General features: G+C 43.1%; 1 protein-coding gene across 1 annotated transcript; it reads left to right on the top strand.

The window, feature by feature from the left end:
* COQ8B (coenzyme Q8B) lies at nt 1-21,460 on the top strand. Its single transcript, XM_018562585.1, has 15 exons — nt 1-96; nt 2,356-2,547; nt 4,595-4,867; nt 5,653-5,719; nt 5,819-5,896; nt 6,350-6,472; nt 7,583-7,668; nt 7,761-7,901; nt 8,084-8,165; nt 8,878-8,971; nt 9,642-9,783; nt 9,877-9,984; nt 12,709-12,774; nt 13,947-14,033; nt 21,101-21,460. The coding sequence occupies exons 2-15, from the start codon at nt 2,371-2,373 to the stop codon at nt 21,404-21,406; spliced, it is 1,830 nt and encodes a 609-aa protein (XP_018418087.1). The 5' UTR covers nt 1-96; nt 2,356-2,370; the 3' UTR covers nt 21,407-21,460.
* The last annotated feature ends 5,697 nt before the right edge of the window (nt 21,461-27,157 follow it).

Here is a 27,157-nt window from a genome sequence, read left to right as displayed (position 1 = left end):
TAGGGGCTTTGCTGTGACCAGAATTGCCCATCACATAAGTTGCCACAATCAAAGATGGCGGCGGAAGGCGCACAGTAAGGGCAAAAGAGAGAAAGGTGAGAAATGTCTGTGAAGCTCTTATACTGTCCGATTCTAGATGACAGCAAAACTCACGTGTTGACTTTCTCTATCAGATTTACTCTTGTGTCCGAGCCCTGTATTGGAATGTTTGTCGGTCATTTGAGGGCCTTTTTTATTTTGTTATGCTTTCAGTTGGCAGAGTGTATGTGTTCTAAAAATTCGGAGACTTCCGCCTGTGTGCTAGTAACTCTACACATTAGCACTAGGTATTATCTCTACAGGGACTGTGTGTACCCCACCAGATTACTGAAGCTTAATTCCAGCTAAAGAAATGTTTGAAATAAATTTGAATATATGAAGTAACATTTCGGTTTTTATTTCTGTCTGCGACCCCAATGGGGAGATTATTTCCTCACTTCCTGTCACTGTGACAACAAGAAATGAAGGGGAGCTGTTAACTGGACAGGTAGTCACAGATAGCAAAAAAAAATTGGGGAGGAATTAATAAAATCTGGGGCAGACAGAATGTGGAGCTGTTGTCCATGGCGACCAAATCAGCTTCTCTCTTTCATTTTCAAAGCTTAACTAAACAAACTGAGGACAAAAGCTGATTGGTTCCTACGGGCAACTGCTCCAGTTCTGATTAATTCCCCCCATTGTCAGATGTTCTAATCTTTCCTTCCTCTACTAAACACATATTTATCATCATGGGTATTTGGAACCACCTCTGACTGCAGTTTTATTGCAGTGCCCATTGGGTGGTAGTGTTTTTATTGCAGTTTTTGTCTTTTCCTGATGACATTTCCTTTCATACTTGTATTGGTGCCATGGGAACAGGAACAGTATGCGATCCAGTGCGTTCCAGCAGCTAACATTGCTGGAATGCACTGGAATTGGTGTGAACAAACCTTCAGTCATGGATTCCCCCCTCCCCTCTCTGTTCCTCCAGTGTTCATCGGGGGACAGACTGGAAGGAAGCGGGCACAGCTGGCTTTGGTTCTTGAGAGACAGTCAGCTGTCATTTAGGCAGCCGAGGTGGATCCCAACAATATTATCGGGGTCTTCCTCGGGTGCGGCTCTGCACTGTTTGCTGATAGCAGTCATAAGCCCACTATCTGCTGACTTTGGGTCACATTAGTAAATGTAATGTACTCCTTTGACATAAAAGAGAGGTAAGGCAAAAAAAAAAAGGCTTTGGCTTTATTTCTCTTTTCATAAATGGGCACAAAGGGAAAAACAAAGTCTCTCCTACAATCACAGAGAAGACCCCCATAAAGCCGGCCATACCCCTATAGATTATCTGCAGACTTTCTATGATCAGATGGAAAAAGTGCAACAGATTCCTCCATCTACGCTACACTGTGTGGACGGAGGAATCTCCCGCTGGCCAAGCTTCAGTATCTTGCTAGTCGGCCCCGCTGGCTCTCCAAATACCTGTTAAATGCCTGCATCCAATCAGATTGTTCAGGTATTTTGAGAGCCAGCGGGGCCGACTAGCAAGATACTGAAGCTTGACCCCAGGGGAGATTCCTCATCCACACAGTTTAGCGTAGATGGAGGAATCTCTGTTTCACTTTTTCCATCTGATCATGTAAAGTCTGCAGATAATCTATAGGTGTATGGCCAGCTTTGGACACCTCAGACTCCACACATGCATTTTATGAATGACACTATGGAGTAAACACTGCCGGGTCCAGCAGATAGCTGTGTCTGTTCTCCATATTAAATACGCCGTGAGCTATTTAAATATACAGGAAATGAGAGAATCTCCCTCACAGTGACATAGACAATAATAGTATTACAAGGTACTATATAAAGCTCCCCCCCCCCTAACATTGGCAAGTATAAAATGATGTCACTGTGTGATGTAACCATAGATAATGTGTATGTTATAAGCGCTTTTCTGTTCTTTCAGTACACACGCAGCTCTGTTATCTGTTTCCTGACCCTCAGCATTTTTCAGTTCTCATAAAATCTGTGCATGTGATTGCATTGGTATACATCACTAGGCATATAGTATATGTTCTCATCTTGACATTGTACATTTCAAACGTGTACAGAGAACTCCTTTAGCTCTAACAATGGTGAATACAATAGAAAAATGGCGCTATACTATATGATGTAACAGTAGGTAATGTGTGTTTTGTAAGAGCTTTCCTGTTTCAGCGCGCACACAGCTCTGTAAACCAGTTTTGTGACCTTCAGCATTCGTCAGTTACAATTCCTTATACAATCTGCGATTTGCATTGGTGTACATCACTAGGCATATATGTGTTCTCATGCTGACATTTTATATTCCAGATCTGCACAATGTTGGGCGAGCTGGTGATGGTGTTGCAGGGAGCGTCCCGCGTGGCCCAGGCTGTAGCAAAAATGGGTTGTGAAGAACTGCGGATGGCCCCTACAGCCTCCACTTTGGGAGCTGGGATGAGGTCCATACAGGCTACCGCGGAGCGATGTGTGGGGGCCGCGTTCACAAATATGCAGGTGAGAAAATGTTCAGTGAGAGCTAAAGAATATTTCAGGCCTATATAGCTTTTTTAAATGGGAATCCATCAGAAATGAGGAGGCTGCCAATGATGACTTGCTTTTGGAAATACAAGCTATGGGGCTGTCATTCTCATCCTTCACTACTCAATTATTGAATCACTGATCTGGACTACATATTAACCAGTTGACATCCGCGGTGTTAAACCCCCTTCCCATCCAGGCCATTTTTCAGTATTCAGCGCTGCGGTACTTTAACTGACTCCAAAGTCATTGACTGCATACATGTTTGAGGTCAGTGACTCAATAGGTAGTGAAGAAAGGATGAGGAATATGACCCAGAGCACGCATCTTTTAAAGACCTATTTCTATGACAACCGCTTTCCTTTAACAGTTTGCGTCTGTATGAAGTCTCTTAAAGAGACCCTGTCACTATTTTAAAAATGCAAACCAATGTCATGCCTGCACATTTTCACAGGAACTACACTGGCTGAAAAACCTTTTTTAAGGTGTGTTGGATGCCTTGCCCCCCATTGCTCACTGTTAGTTCTTTCTTCTGGCCCTTGCATCACTACATGACACAATAATGGCTTGGCGTGAGGAGGAGGAGGAAGGAACCGCAGCAAGGGATAAGGCTTGACACAAGAATTTGTGTATAGTACACCACTCAACCATAACATTATGACCACCCATCTAATAATGAGTAGGTCCCCCTTCATTACCAAAACAGCCCTGACTCGTATAGGCATGGACTCCACTAGACCTCTGAAGGTGTGCTGTGGTATGTGGCACTAAATCGTCAGTAGCAGATCCTCTAAGTTTTGTAAGTTGTGAGGCCACTGCCATCAGGGAATACAACTTCCATGAAGGGGTGTACTTTGTCAGCAACCATGTTTAGGGAGGTGGTCCTGAATGGCAGAACCCAAGCTTTCCCAGCAGAACATTGTTCAAAGCATCATACTGCCTCCACTGGCTTGCCTTTTTCCCATAGGGTATCATCTTGACATTTTACATTTCAAACGTGTACAGAGAACTCCTTTAGCTCTAACAATGGTGAATACAATAAAAACATTGGGAATTGGGTGCCATCTCCTCCCCAGATAAGAGGCACACACGCACCTGACCATCCACATGATGTAACAGAAAATGTGATTCATTAAACAAGGTCACCTTCTTTTGTTGCTCTGTGGTCCAGTTTAATGCTCACATGCCCATTGTAGGCTCTTTTGGTGGTCACCTGCACACAACAAACTCCGATCCACTCTGTGTTCAGACTCCTTTCTATCGGAACCAGCATTAACTTCTTCAGCAATTTTGAGCTACACTAGCTCTTTTATTGGATCGGACTACACTGGCCAGACTTCGCTTCCCACGTGCATCAATGAGCCAATGGTTCACCGGTTTTCCTTCCTTGAACCACCTATGGTAGGTCCTAACCACTGCAGACTGGGAACATCCCACTCACTTCCAGGTGCCATTGTTACCGTCAAGAAAAAAAGAACATCATGTATCAGTTAGTCAGACTGCTGGTCAAAAATGAGTAACATGTACTCTTTCCTTTTACACCCATTACATGTAGCCTAATATTTAGGAATATCTCCAGCCAGAATATTTTCTTTCAGTTTTGGGTAGGGAAGGGCTAAAACCTCTGTCAAGTTTGTCCCCATTGGAGAGATTTCTCTGCCCTTACTGTCCCCAGAAACACAGGAAGTTAGTGAAATTCTCCACAAAATGAGAAGCAATTCCACGTCTGACAGTTGCCACTGGAACTGGTGTTCCCATTGCAGGATTTCCTCTAAACCCCTGTTCTGGTGGCAACTTTAAAAGTTCTGAATTTCCCCTTAATTGCGCTGGAAATTGTCACCAGGACAAATAATGAAGTAAGTTCTCTTTCGACTGTATGCATAACTAGAGATAAAAGGTTTAGGCTGGAGGTATTCCCTTACCTGGTCTGTTTACTGTGATGAAAATGCTGTTTTTTGATCATAATCAAGTTTCAAAAAAATGACCTGTTGGCCTTTTGTTTTTATTTTTGTACCTTGTTAAGGTCCGGAAGACCGATTCCAGAGTGCGCCCAGCATCCTCTGATTTCAGTGCAGATACTTATAGTGTGATGTCAGAGTTTCCTCCAGGAGAAGATGAGTCTCCCCCCAGCAATAACCCTGGTCAGTGGTCTCAGAAGACAGGCACAGGAATCGGCATGGGACAAGTCAGAAGTTACAGTACCGTCCGAGGTCTTACAGCTGAGGAACTGCAGAGAGCCCGGGAAACCAAGGCCCTGGATGGAGCAGAGGATCATGGGAGACCCAAGAGGCAGAAGGTGACAGTTTAGTACTGGTACAGGGAAATTATACAAAGGTCAAGGAAGCTTCATTCTAAAAGTGATGCATATTCCTTTTTTATATCCACCGCTGATTAAAGTAGAATGCCGTAAAACAAGACGTTTTTGGATGAACTAGTTTGGTAAGGCCAAATAGACCTTCAATATGGTTATGTCTGGATTAAGACCTGCTAACCAGTCAGATTGTAACATTTTATTCTCCTGTTCCAATTTTACAATTCCAGGATGACTCTGATTGCTATATGACAACAAAGACCTTTCTTAGCTCAGGCATGTAAATGGTTAGATCACCCAAAACCCATGTCTTGGATACCCCCAATAGAACTTAAATGATAAGTGCGCTTTAAAAGAAAGTCCACTTATCATTTTAGGACCCTTTAAGATAACTCCCACTCCCCGTGTGGAGATGCATACCTATTGGGTTCTTATGGGCACAGCCTTGGTGGTTTTGTTAACCTTCTGCGACAGACGTCTCCTCCTGGCTGTACCTGCACAGTAAATCCAAATTAACTTCTATAGAGCTTGTCTCCCAACTGGGAGATGGAAGTAGATGAGCCCCATAGAAGTCAATGGGGATTTACTGTGCAGGTGAGGCCAGAAGAAGATTGTCACCGCATAATGCCAACAAACAAACGAGGCCAGGCCTGTCACAACTTGGCAAGTATGCTTCTCTGCACTGGGAGGGAGCCATGACGTCGGCTTTGTGCCTATGATTCGGGAGCCACAAGTACTTCATATTATGAATACTATGTTTTTATTGACAGCTCAGCGAAAGAGCTCGAGAGAGGAAGGTACCCGCATCTCGTCTCAGCCGCATGGCAAACTTTGGCGGTAATGTATTAATTTACTTGAGAAAATCTTTTGATTTTCTATTTGTTCCCTTAATCTTGCCCGGTAGTTTAATTTGTCTCCCTGAATCTCATCTCACAGGCCTAGCTGTCAGCCTTGGAATTGGTGCTCTGACTGAGGTGGCAAAACAATCTATGAAAGGGGAGAAGAAGACGGGAGGTGAGTGTGGATACCAGATTTTTACAAGGGCAAAAAACATTCAGGGCCCGTTACCATATTTATTTATTTATTTATTTATTACAGGTATTTATATAGCGCCGACAATGTACCCAGCTTCAGTAATGCAGATGTTGATGGGAAGATGCCCCACCACCCATTACACTTATCAGCCCCTGTTATCAGCCTTAGGCTCTGTAGGATATCTTTATTTCAATAACTGTACCAAAAGGAAGTGTCATGTTCCTGAAGTGATGATGACTGAAGTGTATTTTATAAGGATCATGTCTGAAGCCCACACTACTCTTGTTTGCCTGCTACTATGGCAGTGCTAGTAGATTAGCTTGTTGTAGGGTTAATTATGACTTGCTCTGAGTTTTAACTTCCATTCACAAAGTAGGTTGGATCACAAACTGTTGCTGTGCCAAAGATATTACCAATGTCCTTTCTCTCTAGTCAGCAGCGCAGTTCTAGAGACCAATGCATTCATGACTGAGGGGAATGCAGAGAAAATTGTGGACACACTGTGTAAAGTGCGGGGCGCTGCTCTGAAGATTGGTCAGATGCTGAGTATTCAAGGTAATGAAATGATAGTTTGTGTACCGGAGCAGGGGGTATCAAGCAGTTGTCATACTGCAATGTGTAGGAAACACAATGCAGGCTGCTTGATAATTTTGTCTCATGTCCACTAACTTGTACTTTAAAGCAGACCTTAGCTCCAAAAAACGACTTTTGCCCACTACAATCCTCCACTATTTAAACACAAAATGTCATGTCCCTGTTCCTGCAGCCTTCTGGGATATCACGTTGCATATCCCAAAAGGCTGCACCAGCAGGGACACCAGTGGCTGAAGGGGGACCTGGTGGCACATCATCAAGGGGGCGACTGCAAGAACCCAGAAGAGACAGTTTGATCCCGAGGATATCAGAGAGAAAGATGGCAGCACGGAACTTGGTTCAGTGGACAGCAGTTCTCAGGAGGACAATGCTGGATTCACTGGGCGGGTGAAGTTCCTCTTCAATTTACAACGTGTTAATGTGAACCAAACCATACCTGGTATAGATGAAACCAAGTAAGAAATTGTCTGTGTGTGGGGTGGCACACATTCTATACCCCTCTTTGTAGGTGGAAAGTGTTAGTTAAAGTAGACTTGGACACTTTGAAGATTTGCTGTCCATTGGGAAACATTTTGATATGTGAATTGTGCCTCAGCAGTACCTTTTCTTGTTTTTAATTCCTCCTGAAAAAGTAGCAGTTCATTTCCTGAACACATTCGTATGCCTTGAGCTTCATTGCTGTCTATCTGCAGTGCAAGATAATCTAAGGCACTACTGCTTCTGACAGCTTGTCTGACAAAATTTGGAGTAGGATTTGATTATGTATCCACTGTGGCACTCACTGGTCTTGGAAAGAAAGCTGCACCTGAGGACCTGCATTGATAGGATCTCTCTGCAGCCCTGCTCTCGGTTCCATTTGTCCTGCTATTCTGTGCTTTCTGAACCTCTTTCTGAAAATATTTTCCGCACCAGCCATCAGATAAACTGTCAAGTCACCAACAGCCCACAGAAAGCCAAAGGCAGCTTTTTTTTTTTTTCTGCTCATGTATGGGCGTTTTTACATTCAAGTCTTTATTCATTTGGGGGGGTCAATATAGCATATTTAATGTATTGTGGCTGTTTGTTCCACAGATAACAGCTTCATTAGTCCACAGCTGCAGAAGATATTTGAGCGGGTTAGGCAGAGTGCAGATTATATGCCAGCCTGGCAGATGACGGTGAGTGTCACCTTAATTCCAGGTTTATTGGAAATCTTAGGTAATCTTGTCTACATGGATAAGGGAATGAATATGTTCCTTTGTTTCCACAGAAAGTCCTAGAGGAACAGCTGGGCCCTGGCTGGAGAGACCGACTGGCATATTTTGAGGAGCGACCCTTTGCAGCTGCCTCTATTGGCCAGGTACACCTCGCAAGGCTGCTGGATGGGCGTGAGGTGGCTATGAAAATTCAGGTGAGTTTACTGAGATAAAGTAAGGCGCAATTAGGTTGTGTGTGTATGTGTGTGTGTGTGTATATATATATATATATATATAATATATTAGATAGACACAGAGATATATAATTTAATCCGTATTGTATTATTCATGCTACAAAATATACAATGTGCTAGTTGGAGTTTGTCTTCCTATTCAGTATCCTGGAATTGCTCAGAGCATCAAGAGCGATGTGGACAATCTGCTGTCAGTCCTCAAGATGAGCCTTGTTCTGCCTGACGGTAAGAGTTACAGTATAATGGCATTTCATAACAAAAAGCATGACACCATTATTCAGAAATCTAAAAACATACAAGAATTCCTAAAATGATTCCGGTTAGTGAGTCCTATATTATGTGGCACTAAACTCAGGAGCTAAATCTCAAAAATTGCATTCAAGCACCTTAACTATTAACAGTTATGTGCATCACTCGGCTGTAGATCCTCAAATCATCTGTGTTGTAAAGTAGTCACCAATCCGAGCTCACTCCTGTGATGGACTGCAATCTCAATGCAAATTAGTAAACTAAACATGAGATTGTAGTCCATCATGGGAGTGATCTTGGAGCGGTGACTACTTTACAACACACACAGGGACCATGGGGAACAAAAGTAGCCACCCTCCAGAAGGAAGGACAGTGTCGGCACCAATTCAGAGATGATTTGAGGATCTACAGCCAAGTGATACACAAATAAGATAATTTTTTGTTAATAATTAAGGTACTTGAATGTATTTGAAGATTTAACTCCTGAGTTTAGTGTCACTTTGAAGAAGCATTTTTGAGATGAAGGGCCACGGTACATTCCTTAACTACACAGGTTTTGCCATACTCCTGATAATTTTAATTTTGTATTTGCTGAGTTATAATTTAATTTGCAAACATTTAGCCCAGTATAGCTTGTTTTGACACCAAATGATTAGCAGTATATTAAAACTTTCAAATCTTTATCCAGGTTTGTTTCCTGAAAACAGTGTTCAGGTCCTGCAGAAAGAGCTGTCCTGGGAGTGTGACTACCTGCGGGAAGCCGAGTGTGGCAAAAAATTTAGGTAAGTTTTTTTCTGTTTTGTTTTATGCTTTATTTTCTTCTAATGCAAGTGTTGTTCGAGGGAAACCAGAATCCTAATAGTTAATCAACAACTGATACTCTCATTTGATATTCTGGACACTGTTGTACACACTTAGCAACCAGGGATTTTATATGTGATTTTTGCATATAGCGGTACATGTTTGAGCTGGCCAGCTGCATCAGAGTGAAGCCAATTTTGTCTAAGGGGAATTCTTTTAAAGGAATTTTACTTACCTGATTCCTGCTGCCACAGGCTTCGAGACCAGTGCCTGCAGCCCCCCCCCCCCAATCCACCTTCTCTGCAGTGGTCTAAGGGACATTTCACAGCCAGATCAGAGGGGAAAGAAATGAGTGTCAAGCGTCTGTAGGGTGGTGATCAGGTAAGTAAAAATGGTTTAGAGTATCCCCCTAAACATGCAATTGAGCCCATGGCAGGGGAATGTTTTTTTGCCCCCCAGAGATAGAGTTTTAAGTGCAGTGATGTTTTCTGCATTATGTTTGTTAGAGCCAACAGCCCTGTACTGATGGGAATTGGAGTCCAAGCCTATTCTGCACACCTGTAGGCATTCTTGTTCTTAAAGCATTTTCTGGCCTGTACTGCTCTTAAATGTTTACAGTGTTTTAAATTTGTATTAATCTTTGCTTTACAGGAAGCTACTGGGTGATGACCCATTTTTCAGAGTCCCTCAGGTGATAGATGACCTCACTACTAAAAGGTTATTGACCGTTGAACTGGTGTCAGGGGTGCCATTGGACCAGTGTGCTGAAATGGACCAAGAAACCCGTAATGAGGTAAGGCAAGCACTTCATCAGTCTCCCCATAAAATGATCATGTTGTGATCCATTCCATTTCATTCTTATGTATATGTGCATATTTTTGTTTAGATTTCGTACAACATTTTACGCCTTTGCCTGTTGGAAGTATTTCAGTTCCGCTTCATGCAGACTGATCCAAATTGGTCAAACTTTTTCTATGATGCTGATATTAATAAGGTTAGTATGACAACTGATATAGAACTTAGTCTGGCTTCCTCACTATATGAAAGAAAACAATCATTAATGCTAATTTATTTCTCTCTTGTTCATTGAGGGACACAGGATGTCTTAAACCTCTAGGTTATACTGCAGCCTACTGAAAGTTTGGGCACTGGGAAACGGGGGGGGGGGAGAAACAGTAGGACAGCCCCTACTACCAACTTGGATCAGTTTTTTTGCTAGTGTTCTAGGAGAATGAATGTCTTTTCTTGTAAAGACTAACCAGTGGCTTTTTTCTAGCACTTATTTCTCTTCTTTTTTGATTTTTTTTTTTTTTTTCTCTCTCAATGAAGTCTAGTCCACGTTGCTGTTGGGAGTATTCCCCTCCAGTTGGCACCCATCCAGCATGCACATCCTCAAAATTTATTTTGGGCCCTACCGCCTCCGGGCCCCACTACTTGGACTCTGCAGAACTAGCCTGGAAGTGAGCATTGGACCATGGGTTCCACATGGCGCTCTTTCCAGACTTTGGTTTTGGTTAAGTTAGCTGTGGAGCACTCAATGCCCAGAGCCACTGGCATTGACATTGCCTCTGCGCTTGTCTTGTCTCTGCAGACTGGCCATCATTATTTCTTATTTCCTGCATGCTTTACTGTGGGACTGAACACTAATGTCATCCACTGGATGTAGTGTTACATTTGCGTGCTCCGTGCTCTGTTTTCCACCTTGTAGTGTTGAGGTAGCATCTCCCCGCTGCTGCTCCTGTGGCACAGAGCCATGTGGGGAAGTCCTAGGCACCTTGTTGGAGGAATCTCTTCTCCCAATAAACATCATGGAGCTTTGGGTGATTTGGCATTGAAGCAACCTGTTAGAGAGGCATCTGAACTGGATGTCATCCGACCATGACACAGCCGTAGCGTAAATCCACTATCAGGGAGGAACCAGCAATCTTACTTCAGCAAGGGAGGTAGAATGGATCCTATGCTGAGCAGAACTGCATGTTCCAGCCTTGTTGGCCGTGTACATTGGTGTTGTAGACAGATTTCCTTAACTAGCAGCATCTGGACCTAGGAGAGTGGTCTCTACACCTGAAGGTGTTCCAGGACCTTTGTCACAAGTGGGGAACGCTGGATGTGGACCTCTGGCCTCCAGGTTCAACAACAAACTGGACAGATGCAGGGATCCATTGGCGGAAGCAGTGTATTCTCTGGTGGCTCCTTAGGATCACTACAATCTCATGTTTCTAATATAATTTGTATTGAATTAGAAGCTCTAGTATATCACGGGAGTGAGGCTGGTCCCTGTGTGTGTTGTAATGTAGCCACCGCTCCAAGCTCACTCCCGTGATGGACTACAATCTCATGTTTAGTTTACTAATTTTGTATTGAGATTGTAGTCCATCACAGGAGTGAGCTTGGAGCGGTGACTACTTTACAACACACACAGGACCATGGGGAACAAAAGTAGCCACCCTCCAGAAGGAAGGAAAGTGTCAGCACCAATTCAGAGATGATTTGAGGAACTACAGCCGAGTGATACTCAAATAAGAAATTTTTTTGTTACTAGTTAGAGTACTCAAATGTATTTTTAAGATTAAACTCTGGAGTTAAGTGTCACTTTAAAAACTTTGTGCTATCTGCACTTCAGAGGTTGCTGTTTGAACTCATTGGAGAAATTTCTCTCCCTACTCTCGCCCATAAGGTTGCCCTCCTTGTACAGTAGCTATCACCTCATGCGATGGAAGCATTTTAACCCCTTCGTGACTGACGACGTACAGTGTACGTCGCCAGCTGTGGCCTGCAAAGAACCTTTTCTGGTGTTTCATAGGGACCACGCGGTGTTGGGGTCCAGGACTTCCTCTTTGCCTAAGGTAGTCTCTGCCTTTCACCTTAACCAGGACATTGTTCTCCATTTTCTCTTTTGATCGGCGTGCACATTCATCAAAAGTAAGTTTCCCCTCCATTGTCTAGATGTAGTTTGGGCTGTGCAAGTCTTCAGCCATTGCATCTTTTAGAAAGACTGACTGACTCGTTTTTGTTATACCAGAGAGATATTGGAGAGGTACCCCAGCTTCTCATTCCTCTATCTTTAGCTGGCTCAGACAGATCATTGTTCAAGCTTATGGTCTCAAGGATCTGATTATTCTACATCATCTGTGAGGGCCTCTAGGGTTTTTTTTATCACCAAGCAACTATTTCCCTGATTTGCAAGGCTGCCACTTGGTCTTCTGTTCACACGATCTCTAGGTTTTGCCAAGTGGATGTTTGTGACCTCATCTGATATCAACTTTGGATGTAAGTTCCTTTTAGGCTGCTCTGCTGCAGGCAGTCCCCAGTTTTCTGAAATTTACTGTGGACAGGTTTAAGACTTCTTGAATCCCTTCCTGTGTGCCGTAATGAATGAGAAAGAAAAAAGTTTTTTTTGTTTTTTTTTAATTATACTTGGAAAATAGGTTAAAGTTCACCATTCTCTTCCCAAATAGATGAAGTACCACAACCAATAGAAATGCTTTCTTTGTGTTGCTGCCCTTTTGTTGGGTAAGAGTCTACCCCACAAAGAACTTTTATAAAAAAAAAAAGAAAACAGTATGGTGTAGTAGATACAATTTTTTGATAAAGTAGAGTTTTATTATATCCGGGAAAGGCACAATCCGTAGCTACAATTGCCAGTTGTGGTGTCAGCAAATGAAAAGTGGATGAAATGTATGCTAGAATTCCTCTATAATGGCCTTTGATGTTCTAGGTGATGCTGTTGGACTTTGGAGCCAGTCGAGAGTTTGGGGAGAACTTCACAGATGATTATATTGAGGTGCGTAATTCAGTATGAGCTATTAAATATGCTAAATATTCACACTACTGAAGCAGAGCTCATTTCGGTAAAATCTAAGGCCCCGTTCACATTGAGCGATTCGCAAATCGCGCGTTTGTTGCGCGATTTGCATTTTGCGCGATTCGCAAATGCTTTCATCAAAAACCATTGAATCGTGGCAAAATCCGCTCCAAAAAGGGTCCTGCTGTAGCGACACACGACCCGCGACAGCAGGACCCTTGGTCCCATTGCAAAGCATTGAAGAGCGATATCGCGCAGTAAATAGCCGCGATATCGCAGGAATTACCGCGCGATAAATCAATGTGAACAGGACCTAAAGGTGAACTCTGGAATTTACACAAAAGCTAACCTTGCATTTCTCACCCCTCCCTTACACACACACTCACACTCACACACACTCACACACTCTGGAAAGGGTCAAATGCTTCTAAAGGCTAAGGGTAGAGGAATAAGGTGTAATACTTTCCTTATCCCTCACTCGAGCAGGCTTCCTTCATGTGTGACTGGTCCCCAGAAGCCGCTTCTCTAAGGCGCTCTGGTGGGATATTTTTCAAAAGTGTTATATGAAAGAATACATCCCCAGACAAAATTTGCGCCATACAACCGATCGGCGGCTATAGAGCCGCTGATCGGTTATATGTGAAACAGGCTGTAAAAACGAGCGGGTCTTTCCTGCTCTTGCGCGCGCAGGAAAAAGAATGCCATGTATCTTATCTTTTGGGAAATAAGAGTTAGGGTTGTAGGCTCCCTTGTTGGAGCATCAATAATCCTGCTACATCATATGCTGTATCTTCCATGCTGTCACCAGCTCCGTAACCTCTGCGGCTTCTACAGGCTTTGTCATCTCTACATGGCAACAAAAAATGGACAGTATTGGGGATCCAGTGGTAAATTTTGTTCTGGTGAAACTCTATTTGTTACTTTCTGATGTACATACTTCTGAATAGAGAATGCTTCTAAAGGAAGAATGGTTCTTGCCATTTGGCAATCAGGTTTTTTTATTTGACTTTTTACCTAACTGACGTTTAAATATTAAAGGAAAAATCTGAATAGGTGCTGTACACGACATAAACCGTATGCTCTACAGATAATGTACACGTGATGCTTTAACTTAAACGTTTAAGACCTGAATACTGTTCTAACCCATGCAGGTTGTGAAAGCCGCAGCAGAAGGCGACCGGGCAAGAGTTCTCCACAAATCCAGAGATCTCAAATTTCTGACTGGGTATGAATCAAAGGTAAGAGTTCCAAATGTGGAAGAAATTGTACAAATACATGTTCATTGTATCTGACAAATGACTGTTTGTTGGTCACACTGTGATTTTTTTTTTTTTTGAGACATTAGAACAAATGTTCCTGAGAAGTTTTGAGCCTGTTCCAGAAATAGAAGCTCGTGATACAATATTAAATCTCTATGTTGTGGACCTTGATTGGGCATGTCAGTCCTAGATACAAGAACAGCACTCCCTACCCTGTTACATCATGCACAGTCATCCAATTACAGCAGGCAAAATCGTTGCAAGCACAAATAAGCCACTGCAGTTCAAACCTTTGAATATTCACTGTACAGTATCTTTAAAAAAATTAAAATGGGCTCAACTGCTTGGAACTAATTTGGCAATTTCATTGCAGGCACTGGGCATACGCCTATAAACACAAGTACTGACCTGAGTTCCTGAATGTGAAAACGTCAGTGCGTTTGCAGGTGTATACCCCTGTACAGCTTATTCTGTCCATACAATTTTATAGGCAGAAAATTGCAGCTATTGAGGCTCCCGGACTCCAGAAAATAGAGGTGTATTTTACGCTGTATGCCCATGCCCCTGTATTTGCGTCCACTTGCATGAGCCCTTAAGGGGTATACTGTGGCGTCTCAGTATACCGCGAGCTACAGCTCGCTGTATACTGAGCCTAGGGTGGCGGGAGGACGCTAGTTTGTGTCCTCCCGTTACCCTAAGGAGAACTATGGGGAAAAGCCTTAACCCCATAGTTCTCCTCCTTTTTAAGTCATTTTATTTCAGCAGCTCAACCCGCCCTGCTCTCAAGAGCTACTGCTCTGTGCTTATATTAGAGATTTGAAGACGTCTAAGTCACTGCTGGTAGGGGGGGAGCAGGGGGAGCCGAGTTGGCTTTATACAATAAATTCAGTGCTTCTACTGTGAACTCTGAGGCTGAATTGCTCAACTACTGTATGCCTACAACTACAGAGGTTGGTGATGGCTTGATTTATAGCTCATTTACTGGTTGTTAAGAATATGTAAATACTTGAATAGGCATAGCCTGGTCACATGTTCAGTTCAAGGGCTGCTATTCGTAAATGTAATAGTCAGTGAAATTTTACTTTTTACTTCAAGGGAAGTGAAATTTACAAGTAAGATGATGTTGTGTGACTGTTGAGGGCACTGCTTTGCCACTGTTGTTGTTGTTGTTGTTGTTTTTATTATTCTTATGTTTATTATTAAATAATTATGTTTTATTGTACAGGATTTCCATGGCTCCATCAGTGTGTGCAGTGCTTTACAAAATAAAATGACAGTACAATTTGAGGACAGGAGGGTTAGGAGGGAATATACTTTTAATGTAACAACTCTGCTGATGAAATACAATGGGTTATATCCATTCTCACTACATATAATGGTATATATTTAGGCCTCATTCACGCGAGAAATGGCCAGCACGTGCGCTGCGTGCACGCCCGTATCGGGCAGCTCCCACGAAGGACAGGTGCTGCGTGTGATAAGTATGCAGCCCCTGTCCTTCTCCGCTCTACACTCACCCGCCCTGCACGTCTGTGCGGGTGTCCATACTCGTACGCTGGCAGGATGGATCCTGTCTGCGTCCGTGCCGGGAAACCCGTACGGACCTGTACTTTAGGTGAGCGTAGGGCGGCGTACGGTTGCGTAGTCCCATAGAGAAAGACAGGGGCTTCTTACTAATATCACGCAGCACCTGTCTTTCCCGGGAGCTGCCCGATACAGCAGTGCACGCAGCACGGAGCTGCGGTCGTTTCTCGTATGAATGAGGCCATAAGGGACATGCAAAATTCAGTGTACTCCTGTCCCCTGGTTCTAATCTGGAATGGTTTGAGTTTGCCATCTGGTGGACGGAAGTGGTAATGCTTTTTCATTTTTGGGCCCAGCTTGCTGTTATGATTTGGCTGTAGCTGTGGTTAGGATTATGTGAATATGTGAATTCCTCCTCTCTCCTCCCTCGTCTCCTTTGTTCTTTACTGAATAGGGGGGAAAAAATTAACTTTAGTGCTAACTTAAATAATATATTTTGCAAATGGCAATCAATTCAATGAAGTGCATCTTCACAGCCAACTAAGAAATTCACTTTAATGTCCAGTATAAAAAAATTAAGGCTGGACACCTGTGAACAATTCAAGCATCCCCTGAGTTGTAAAACTTTTTCTTTAGCATGTTCCGCTAAATTGATTGCGTTCTCTACATATTAAAACATGTGATCACCAGTATGGCAGGGGTTGTGCTTTGGGATCTATATTCAGAATATTTGTATTAGAGCAAGGGGTGCTGTAAACTGACCCTGTCCTTTTGCCAATACAGGGCAAAGCAGCAGTGTCTTTGAACTTCTTCCTTCTCCAGTGGCATGTACTACCTTTTCTTTGTTACCACACTGCTCTTTTTGGCTTCAGAGACTGGGGAAAGAAGCCCTTTGCACAACCCTGATTCCAAAAAAGTTGGGACGCTGTGTAAAATCTTCATTAAAAACAGAATGCAATGATTTGCAAATCTTATAAACTCATTTTATTCACAATTGGAAATAGAAAACATATCAAATGTTTAAACTGAGAAAATGGACCATAGAAAAAACTGTAATTTTTAAATTGATGGCAGCAACATGTCTCAAAAAAGTTGGGACAGGGCCATGTTTATCGGCGTAGCATCCCATCTTCTTTTAACAATAATCTGTAAATGTTTGGGAACTGAGGAGACCATTTGCTGGAGTTTTGGGAGAGGAATGTTATCCCATTCTTGCCTGATATAGGATTCTAAATGCTCAACAGTCTTGTGTCTTTGTTGTATTTTTTGTTTCAAGATGCACCAAATATTTTCAATTGGTGAAGGGTTTTGATTGTAGGTAGTCTAGTTAAGCACCCGGACTTTTCTACTATGAAGCTATGCTGTTGTCATAGATGCAATATGCGGTTTAGCATTGTCCTGCTGAAAAATGCAAGGCCTTCCGTGAAAATGAAATCATCTAGATGGGAGCATATGCAGCTCTAAAACCAGAATATATCTTTCAGCATTGATGCTGCCATTCCAGACGTGCAAGCTGCCCATTATATACGCACTAATGCACCTTTTATACATCAGAGATGCTAGCTTTTAAACTGAGCGTTCATAACAAGCCAGAAGGTCCTTTTACTTTTTTTAGTCCGGAGGACGCGGCTCCCATGGTTGCCAAAAATGTCAAATTTCAATTCATCTGACCACAGAACAGTTTTTTTCACTTTGAAACAGACAATTTTAAATGAGCTGTGGCCCAGAGAAGACGTATTCCTGAGCCCACGCAGTGATGTCCATCACAGAATCATGCCTGTTTTTAATGCAGTGACGCCTGAAGGCCCGAAGATCACGGGCATTGTATATTTTGTGTTTCGCCCTTGTCCCTACTCAAAGAACGTCTTCGAATATCTACATGTGGTGGCGTCATCCGCAGTCATTTCGAGCACCCGTCTGTATATCTATATGGGAATCCCGGTAAGGAGTGCAGCAAGTATCCTTCTCTTCCTTGTCCCTTGCGCACAGAGATTTCTCCAGATTCCCTAAGTACTGTGGATGATGATATGTTTAAAGTCTTTGCAATTTTACCTTGAGGAACATTATTCTGAAATTGTTCCACAATTTTTAGATGCAACTTTTCACAGATCGGTGGACCTCTGCCCATCTTTACTTCTGAGACACTCTGACTCTCTAAAGGTGCCCATACACTGCACGATTATCGTACGATAATCGTATGCGATCGGTTTTTTAAGATGCAGTTTTTATACCCAATCATGTTACTGACCTGTTGCCAATTAACCTAAATAGTTGCTAAGTGTTCTCCCAGCTTTTTTTTTTTTTTTGCCCTGTCCCAACTTTTTTGAGATGTGTTGCTGCCATCAATTTAAAATTTACATTTTATTTTTTTTTACCTTTTTTTTTTTTTATTTTTTATTTTCTTCTTAAATTGGTAAATTTTTTCAATTTAAACAGTTGTGTTTTTCATTTTCTACTGTGAATAAAATATGGTTTTATGAGACTTTCTGTTTTTATGCGGATTTTACACAGCGTCCCAACTTTTTTGGAAATGGGGTTATAAGCTCCAGACTGACTTGTGGGTGCTTACACTTTGTACTCCTACCCTACCACCATGTGATAGCGGTGGGCCAGTCTCGAGGCACCAGTGATGTCAAATGGTAGTTAGGGCATACGCGTCCATGTGCAGAAGTGGGGATTTTACTTCTCACAGAGAATTTGTTCAGCCAAGGGAGGCTCTTGAACAGAGTGCAGTTAAATAAGGGGGAGTCGGAGAGTTCAATAGTAATATGAAAAAAGAGTAAATTTATTGAATATACACAGTAGACAAAAATCTAACACATTAACTGACTGCACAGTTGATACCTACTTTACTTCTCTCCTGGTGACTGAAAGGAGAGGGAGGGGAAATACTGCAGAAAAGGAAGATAGGAGACCCTTTCCTTTGCCCTTGTCAGGTAAAGGAACAGGTCAATTTAGGAAATCTACATGATGCTTATTAAACGCTTGCTGATGGTGTTTAAATTAGCATTTACATCCAAAGATTAAACAATGCATGTGTGTTCAAGGCTTTACCCTGTTCATAGACCGCATATGGAGGTCAGAATTTGGCCAGACATTATGCAATGAACTGTGGGGACCTGGCATAGAAATTGTGGCGTTCAGCTGATTCCGTGCCCACTGTTCCAGATGTAAATCCATCATGGCTGTCACTGTCCATGCTGTGAGGTACATAGTGTCTGTACAGCAGGCTGGTCAGACACAGTCCAGGACATTGCTGTGTTCCATTTTTATTGTTAAATGTTCTCCTGCCCTGGACACATAAGGCAGCCTGTTTCTCCAGAGCCATTGTAATCAGTGGTTTGATGTACAGTAAAGCTCAGGACATCCTTTTTAGAATGATCTGTTATATTGCAGATTATAGTACAGCAGCTACCTTTCCAGGCTGTAGCTGAGTACAGAGGTCCTCCTGGATTAATTGTACCAAGTACAAATGGCAAATGTCGCACAGTCAGCAAATTAGTCACAGGCAGCTAGTTATCTGTATAAAGAACATTTTGTTTTTGCAATTTGTTGTGATGCTACAAAGTGAACCTGTTCTTCAATGCAGATGTAAAGACAATGGGGGGAATTTATCACAACTGGAGCAGAGAGAATCAGGAGCAGTTGCCAATGGCAACCAATCCGCTTCTATTTTCAGTTTGCTCAGGTAAGATTTGAAAAAGATAGAGAGATGCTGATTGGATGCAGTGCAAATCTGTTCCAGATTTTGTCTGCTCCAGTTTTGATAGATCCCCCAATGTATAACTAAAATATAAATTGTTTAAAGTAGATACACTGGGCACCCTCCCTTTTAAATCTTGACTCCTCATAGTAGCGTTCACTGAAAAGTGAATGTCAGATATCTGCACATCAGGTGAAAGCTTGTTTTCTTTCTCATTCATTGAGCGACCCCAAAAGTCTTTCACCTTCGGGTTATCCTGCCACCCGATTGGACACTGGCAAACAGAATTGTAGGTTCTACTACGCCTTTCTACTACCAGTATGCGTCCGTTTTTAACTAGTATCCCAGGAGGATGGATGTCTTTTCTTCCTGTCTTTAAAAGACTAATATTTTTTTTTGCTAGCGCAATTTACTCCAATTTTTTGCTAGGTCTTATTTCTTCACTTGCTGCTACCCGGGCAGTCGTTCTCAGCCTGGCTTTTGGGGTACCGTATTAGACGCAGTTGGACTGGACGTTGTAGGGGTAGCCTGAAAGTCTCCTTTGCGTGATGGATTCCACGTGAGGCACTTTCCAGACTCTGTTCTGGTAACAGTTAGCTGTGGAGCACTTTCCAGGTGTAGAGTTGCTGGCATTGCCCCAGCGCTTGCCCTGTCACAATAGTCACTTAGTGAGTAGGCCAGTTGTTCAAGCATCAGAGCTTACCTCATTTACATAGGTCTCTGGGGACTTTATTCCCCATTCCCATCAGTTTCTACCACAAAAGGGGGTTAACCCTGACATTTTCCTCTAGGTGGAGAGTCACACTCCCTTCATGCACTCTTTCCTGCCGTACAGCATTGTGGGAAGCATCTTTGCGCTGCTGCTTCAACCTGCAAAGAAGTTCGATCTTTAATCCATTCCTGCTGTCCTGCTTTTGGTTACCTCCAGCAATCTGACCCTTGCCTGCTGACAGCTTTGCCCTGCCTTGCCAATAAGAGGTCGCAACATGTCTGGCTGGACATACAGATGACTCTGATGTGCACTGAGATGAAGTGGTTTTGTAAATTTAAAGTTGGATAAGAAAAATGTATATATTATTTAAAGTGACATTAAACCCTCAGATTTTTTAACATAAAACAATACTGTAATGTGTGCCTTACTGTAATCCATGGTTGTTTCCCTTCTCTTTGCTGCTCTTCCTTTTAAATCTGTATCTGTTCTCATGCTCGGCAGAACTTCTGTTTTGCAGCAGACTGCCTTGTCTCAGGAATGGATACACGGTGTCTGTGTATACGTTTCTATAGGCTTGTAATCTGAGCCAGCACTACAGGAAGAGGCCCTGAGCTGCAAAGGGAAGTTCTGCAGAGCATGAGAAGACATGAGGATTTAAAAGGAAGAGCAGCAAAGAGAAGGGAAACTACCATGGATTACAGTAAGGCACACATTACAGTATTGGTTTATGTTAAAAAATCTGAGGGTTTAATGTCACTTTAATCACATAGGCAGTCTAGCTGAAAGTACAGACATGCTGAGCATCTACATGTTGGCATGAGAGTCCCAGCTTCCTGCATAGATATACAACGTGGAAGTGTTGACGGTCTAGGGCAGGAAGTCCCTTACTAGAAAGATCAATGTGTGACATTTAAAGAAGGAGCCTGCACTGCAAACACGTCAACATGTATTAAGGAAAGTAGTATAAAACTACTACATAGTTTAGATAAAACAAAAGGAGATTGTACAGTCAGACTCTATTGTGTATGGCCAGCTTAACCAATGAAACTAGGATACCTATGTACCTTACTGTGAGTAACCAGTGATTTTTGGTTTTGTGTTCCCCAGGTGTTTGAAGAAGCACATGTAGATACTGTCATGATCCTAGGAGAAGCCTTTGCCTCTGAGGAGCCATTCAATTTTGGTACACAGAACACAACCAAGAGGATTTATGACTTGATCCCTGTGATGCTGAAGCACCGACTTACACCTCCACCTGAGGAAACGTACTCCTTGCACCGGAAGATGGCTGGTTCGTTTCTGATCTGCGCCAAGCTTAATGCTATTATTCCGTGCAAGGAGCTCTTTGATGGTGTCTATAGGGAATATTGGTCAAAACGCAGACGTGAGGGGAAGCAGACAGCCTCTGATTAAACCACTTTACCATTTTGTCACTTACTTGAACTAAATCTTGAAATTCTAGCAGGGCAGGAGAGGAGCAGGAAATCCTGCCTTTAAAAGAAGGTCATCTTTAAATGGTAATCTGTTTGGCAAGAGATTAGAGGATTTGTATGGAGCACGAAGACTTCGTTATGGTAATTTGTGGTGGAACACTGATGTATCACAGCGATAACTGTCCTTTTGCAGTTTTCACTATGGGTCCACCTTGCTAGTAAATGTACTTTCAAAAAAACACCTTCATTCTAAACAATCTTCACTATACATAAGCGACCTGTGGTCTTGGTGACCAACCAGAACTTGTAGTGCCTGGATTACTGAAATCAAACATACACTATATGGCCAAAAGTTTGTGGGCATTTCACCATCACACCTATATGAACTTGTTAGACATCCCAATTCAAAACCATGGACTTTAAGGCCTCATTCACACAGCTAAGTGTCGGCCCGTACAGATCTGTGCGGCTTGCACGGCCGTATCGGGCCGTTCCAGGGAAGGACAGGTGCTGCGTGTGATTGTACGCAGCAGCCTGTTCTTTTCTATGGGAGCACACGAACTGCACATCCTGTCTGCACCCGAGTACGGACACCTTCACGGATGTGCAGTTCAAGTGAGCATAGGGCTGGGTACTCCCATAGAGTAGAACAGGCTGCTGTGCAATCACACGCAGCACTTGTCCTTCCAGGGAGCGGCCCGATACGGCCTTGCACGGATCTGTACGGGCCGGCTCTTAGTGTGTGCTTTTCACTCACCTCCTAGTTCTAGCCGACCTGTGACAATGAGACTGTCACAGGTCAGCTCAGTAGATCGGGAGGTGAGCGAACACATACCGGCGTTCGCTCACCTCTCGATCCTGTCACGGCTCTCTGCTGTGACAGGGGAGGGGCTGGATTCCCCGCTCCGATCCGCCACCGCTGACTGGCGGAATGGACGGGGGAGGTGGCGGGTACAGCTGCTCTGCCTTTTAGCTAGGCAGAGTCAGCTGTCAGTCACACAGCTGGGCAGATCCAGGCACAATTGTCGGGATCCGCTTCAGCTGTGGCGTCTCAGTATACCGCGAGCTACAGCTTGCGGTATACTGAGCCTAGGGTGACGGGAGGACGCTAGTTTGTGTCGTCCCGTTACCCTAAGGAGAACTATGGGGAAAAGACTTAAGCCCATAGTTCTCCTTTAATGTAAATGAAAAAAAAAATATATATATATAATCATAAAACATTTTTAGATTGACTAGAAATCAGAGGTTTTGTCTTCATTGTTATCACCTAATTGGTAGCACCATATAAAAGATAAAAGATTAAATAAGATGATAAAAGATTCTTCTTCCAAATTAACGCACCAAAACCTAAACTCCTATTGCAGGGAATGTTTTTTTGTTTGTTTTTTCTTAATTAAAGTGGAGCTTTCCTTTTTAAATAGCAAGGAACAAATGCTTCCTTGACAATAGTAGAGCCTGAGCAACTTTGCGCACATTGGTTACCGGAATTTGTGCCCGTTTGCCTCTAATCTACACAGGCTTTTATTTTATGAGTGGAGAGATTGATACTTTGAATGCACTGTACCATAAAATGAAATAATCATGATGTGATGCAGTAGATATCTCGGACTTCCTTCTCTGTTTAACTTTCAGTTTGTAAAAGCTGAAAAAAATTACAGAAAGGAAGATGGTCATGGAATGAGTCACATTGTCCCATTATTTGCCGCTGTGGGTTTCATTAATTTACAGGGCTCATAGAGGACTGTTGTGAAAGATTTGTTTTCAGAACATTTGTTCGCCTTTCTAATAGTTAATGGGGGCAAATCAATTATAATATTCGACCACAGTGACAAACAATAGTCTCTGATGGTATCCAATGTTCTAATGAGATTTTTCTTATGAAAGTTCATTTGAAAATTTACCAGTGTATGGCCAGCATAACATTTCTATAATACCCCCACAGCAGGCATCTGACAACACCCCTTGCTGTCAGAATTGTAGAACGTTCCCAGCACAATGAAACTGGAACAATGGACAACACCCTTACTGAGGATACCGAATTCAGTTATCCAGTTTCTTCTTTAAAATCCATTTTTATATGAATTTTGGACTTTATGGGACATGAAATCCCAGCTATTACACTTGTAAAGTAGTTTTATGTTTTTTTTCCAAAACACATATTTACATATTTAAACTTTAATATATTTACTGAATATATTATATATTGCCTTAATGTAACATTTGTGCAAATGACAAAATATAGAAATTCTGGAATTCAAGTAACTGACACTCTCAAGAAACTGGCCAAAAAAAATCGAGATTCCGCAGTCAGCAGCTGAATGTAAATAACGGGAAGCAATAGCCCGTCTGTTATCGGCTATTGCAATTTGTAAAAGCCAATCGCAATCTGGCTATTCCTCCCCATTGTATACATTAACCTGCCAACTGCAGAGGCTAGCCAGCAGGTGAATGGGGCCTCAGGGGAGGTGTTTGCTTGAGAGTTGCTATCGTCTCTAGCAACCAGAAGCTAGAGTTATCTGGCAACTACTGATCCCCATAGGTACCGGATAAGTGGAAGTTTCGTGTGTGTGTATGTATGTGTAATATTAATTTTCACAAAGTCTGCTGCTTCAGTTTGATGGCAATTTGCATATACTCCAGAATGTTCTGAAGAGTGATCAGATGAATTGCAATGAATTGCCCAGTCCCGCTATGCCATGAAAATGAAAGTAATCCCCCCCCCAAAAAACATTTCCACTGCATTTCAGCCCTGCAACAAAAGGACCCGCTGACATCATGTCAGTGTTTCTCTCATTAACACAGGTGTCAGTGTTGACGAGGACAAGGCTGGAGACCACTCTGTCATGCTGATTGAGTTTGAATAACAGACTGGAAGCTTTAAAAAGAGAGGGTGCTTGAAATCATTGTTCTTCCTCTGGTAACCATGGTTACCTGCAAGGAAACACGTGCAGTCATCATTGCTTTGCACAAAAAGGGATTCACCGGCAAGGATATTGCTGCTACTAAGATTGCACCTAAATCAACCATTGATCGGATCATCAAGAACTACAAGCAGAGAGGTTCAATTGTTGTGAAGAAGGCTTCAGGGCACCCAAGAAAGTCCAGCAAGCGCCAGGACCGTCTCCTAAAGTTGATTCAGCTGCAGGATCGGGGCACCACCAGTGCAGAGCTTGCTCAGGAATGGCAGCACGCAGGTGTGAGTGCATCTGCGCACACACAGTGAGCTGAAGACTTTTGGTGGATGGCCTGGTGTCAAGAAGGGCAGCAAAGAAGCCACTTCTCTCATGGAAAAACATCAGGGACAGGCTGATATTCTTCCGAATATACAGGGATTGGACTGCTGAGGACTGAGGGAGAGTCATTTTCTCTGATTGGGTAGGGCAGTGGTTCTCAACCTTTCTAGGGCCGGGACCCCTTTGGTAACATTTGCCAAGTTGTGGTGACCCCCAACGGTACAATTTAGGGATGACATGGCTACTGCAACGAAATCTGGCGGCGTGGAGGGGGGACTGCACCAGATGCGTAACCGCTGGTGTAGGGCATCTGGAAAATACCTTGTCCAGAGAAGAAAAGGTGAGCGCTACCATCAGTCCTGTGTCATGCCGACAGTATCATCCTGAGACCATTCATGTGTGGGGTTGCTTCTCAGCCAAGGGAGCGGGGGGCTCACTCCCAAAGAACAGCCGTGAATAAAGAATGGTACAAAAACATCCTCCAAGAGCCACTTCTCCCAACCATTCAAGAACAGTTTGGTGACGAACGATGCCTTTCCCAGCATGATAGAGCACCTTGCCATAAGGCAAAAGTGATAACTAAGTGGCTTGGGGAACAAAACATCGAGATGTTGGGTCCATGGCCTGGAAACTCCCCAGACCTTAATCCCATTGAGAACTCGTGGTCAATCCTCAAAAGGCGGGTGAACAAACCCCACTTCCCCAAATTCTGACAAACTCCAAGCATTGATTATACAAGAATGGGCTACCATCAGTCAAGATGTGGCCCAGGAGTTGATTGACAGCATGCCGGGGGGAATTGAAGAGGTCTGGAATAAGAAGCGTCAACACTGCAAATATTGACTCTGCGTACACTTAATGTAATTGAGTGACAGTCACGGCTCTCTGCAGGGATAGATCGAGAAGTGAGCGAGCGACGCTATGTGTTCGCTCACTTCCCGATCTATTGAGCCGACGTGTGACAGTTTCATTGTCACAGGTCGGCTAGAACTATGAGGCTGAGTGATTTTCACTCGCCTCATAGTTCTCCTTTAAAACACTGAAGCAGCAGACTTTGTGAAAATGAATATTCGTGTCATTCTCAAAACTTTTGACCATGACTGTACATATAGAGATGGGTGCCTTTTGTTTTTGTTACATATGCATGCTGTGTCTCCTTTTTAGTACTGCCGCACAGTGATTGCACTTTACTGTTCCTCTGTGCTTCCTGCGTATGGTGCTCATTATATGAAAGTAATGAGCGGCTAGAAAATAATGCAATTATTTTTTATATCCGCTGGGAACCCTGGTGAAAAGATTTTCACACTTCAGGTCTGCAGACAGAATAGGGTGCCATTTTACACGTGTTTTTTTTTTTTTTTAGTAAAGTAAACCTTTAACTTGAACTAATTGATATGTGTGGGCTTCCACTGATCACCTCCTGAATATGCTGATTTCCTAGTTTTCACTGATGTGGAACAAGCTTGAAACCAGTGAAATCCAAGCACCTGATTGGCAAGCCTTTTATTAAAGTATTGGCACCAGAGCATCAGCATGACAGATGGCAGCTTCCATTTTCACAAGGGAAGGACATTGATCAGGCAAATTGCCCAGTACAAAGTGAAAAAAATCTTTTACTCAATAACTTCACCATGACGTGCTGTGTCTGCATGTCAAAATGGTGAAAATACCTCTTATATATTTAATTGTATGCACACCTGCCCTCATTAGTGGACTTTAAAACGAGGGCAGAACCTCAAGCCTATGACCTGCTGGTCTGTGCTTATCCTGATTGTTGGCCTATTCATTCTGTTCTTAGGTCTCGTTCACACCTAGGCGTATTGCATATGCGCGACCGTCGCGCGTTTTTTAACAGCGATTCGCAGTAAAAAAGTTGCGCGACCGTCGCGCGTTTCCGAAGGCTACTTGGCTGTATCCCAATGGAAACGCGCAACAAAACGGCCCAAAGTAGTACCTGTACCTTTTCAGGCGTGGGCCGTTTTGTAGCGCGTTAGGGACGGGCGGAAATACGCCAAGGTGGGAACGAGACCATTGAATACAATGGGATTTACATTTTTGAGCGTTTTGTAGAGCGTTCGTCGAGTGTAGAACGCGCTACAAAACGTTCAGATGTGAACGAGGGCTAAGTGATTGACCTGTCTGAAACCTGGATGCTGTTTGTCTGAATCTGACCTGGCTCTCAGCTTGCCGACTGTTCTACTATGTTCTGGCCATCTAAGAACTTACCCCGCTCTGCTTCTGTCTTGCCTGTTAGCTGTAGGCCCTGGAAACACGAAGAGATTGCCCAACTCCGTGGCAAAGTGTAGAGCCAGGAACCAGAGCCGTAGCTAGTTCCTTTTGCGTCTGAGGCAAGAACAGAAAATTGTGCCCCCCAGCAGACATGTGCGGTATGTAACGTCATGCGCCCCGCCTCCAGGATGGCAGCGCGCATGCGCAGAATGCGTTGATGGCCAAATCCAAAATGGCATATAGATTTGTTTCGTTTGACAAAACTAACT

This window comes from Nanorana parkeri, unplaced genomic scaffold, assembly GCF_000935625.1.
Source record: "Nanorana parkeri isolate BGI_ZX_2015 unplaced genomic scaffold, ASM93562v1 scaffold586, whole genome shotgun sequence".
NCBI classification, from domain to species: domain Eukaryota; kingdom Metazoa; phylum Chordata; class Amphibia; order Anura; family Dicroglossidae; genus Nanorana; species Nanorana parkeri.
Note: the sequence above shows the minus strand (reverse complement) of the source record. Positions and strands in the feature narration are given on the sequence as shown.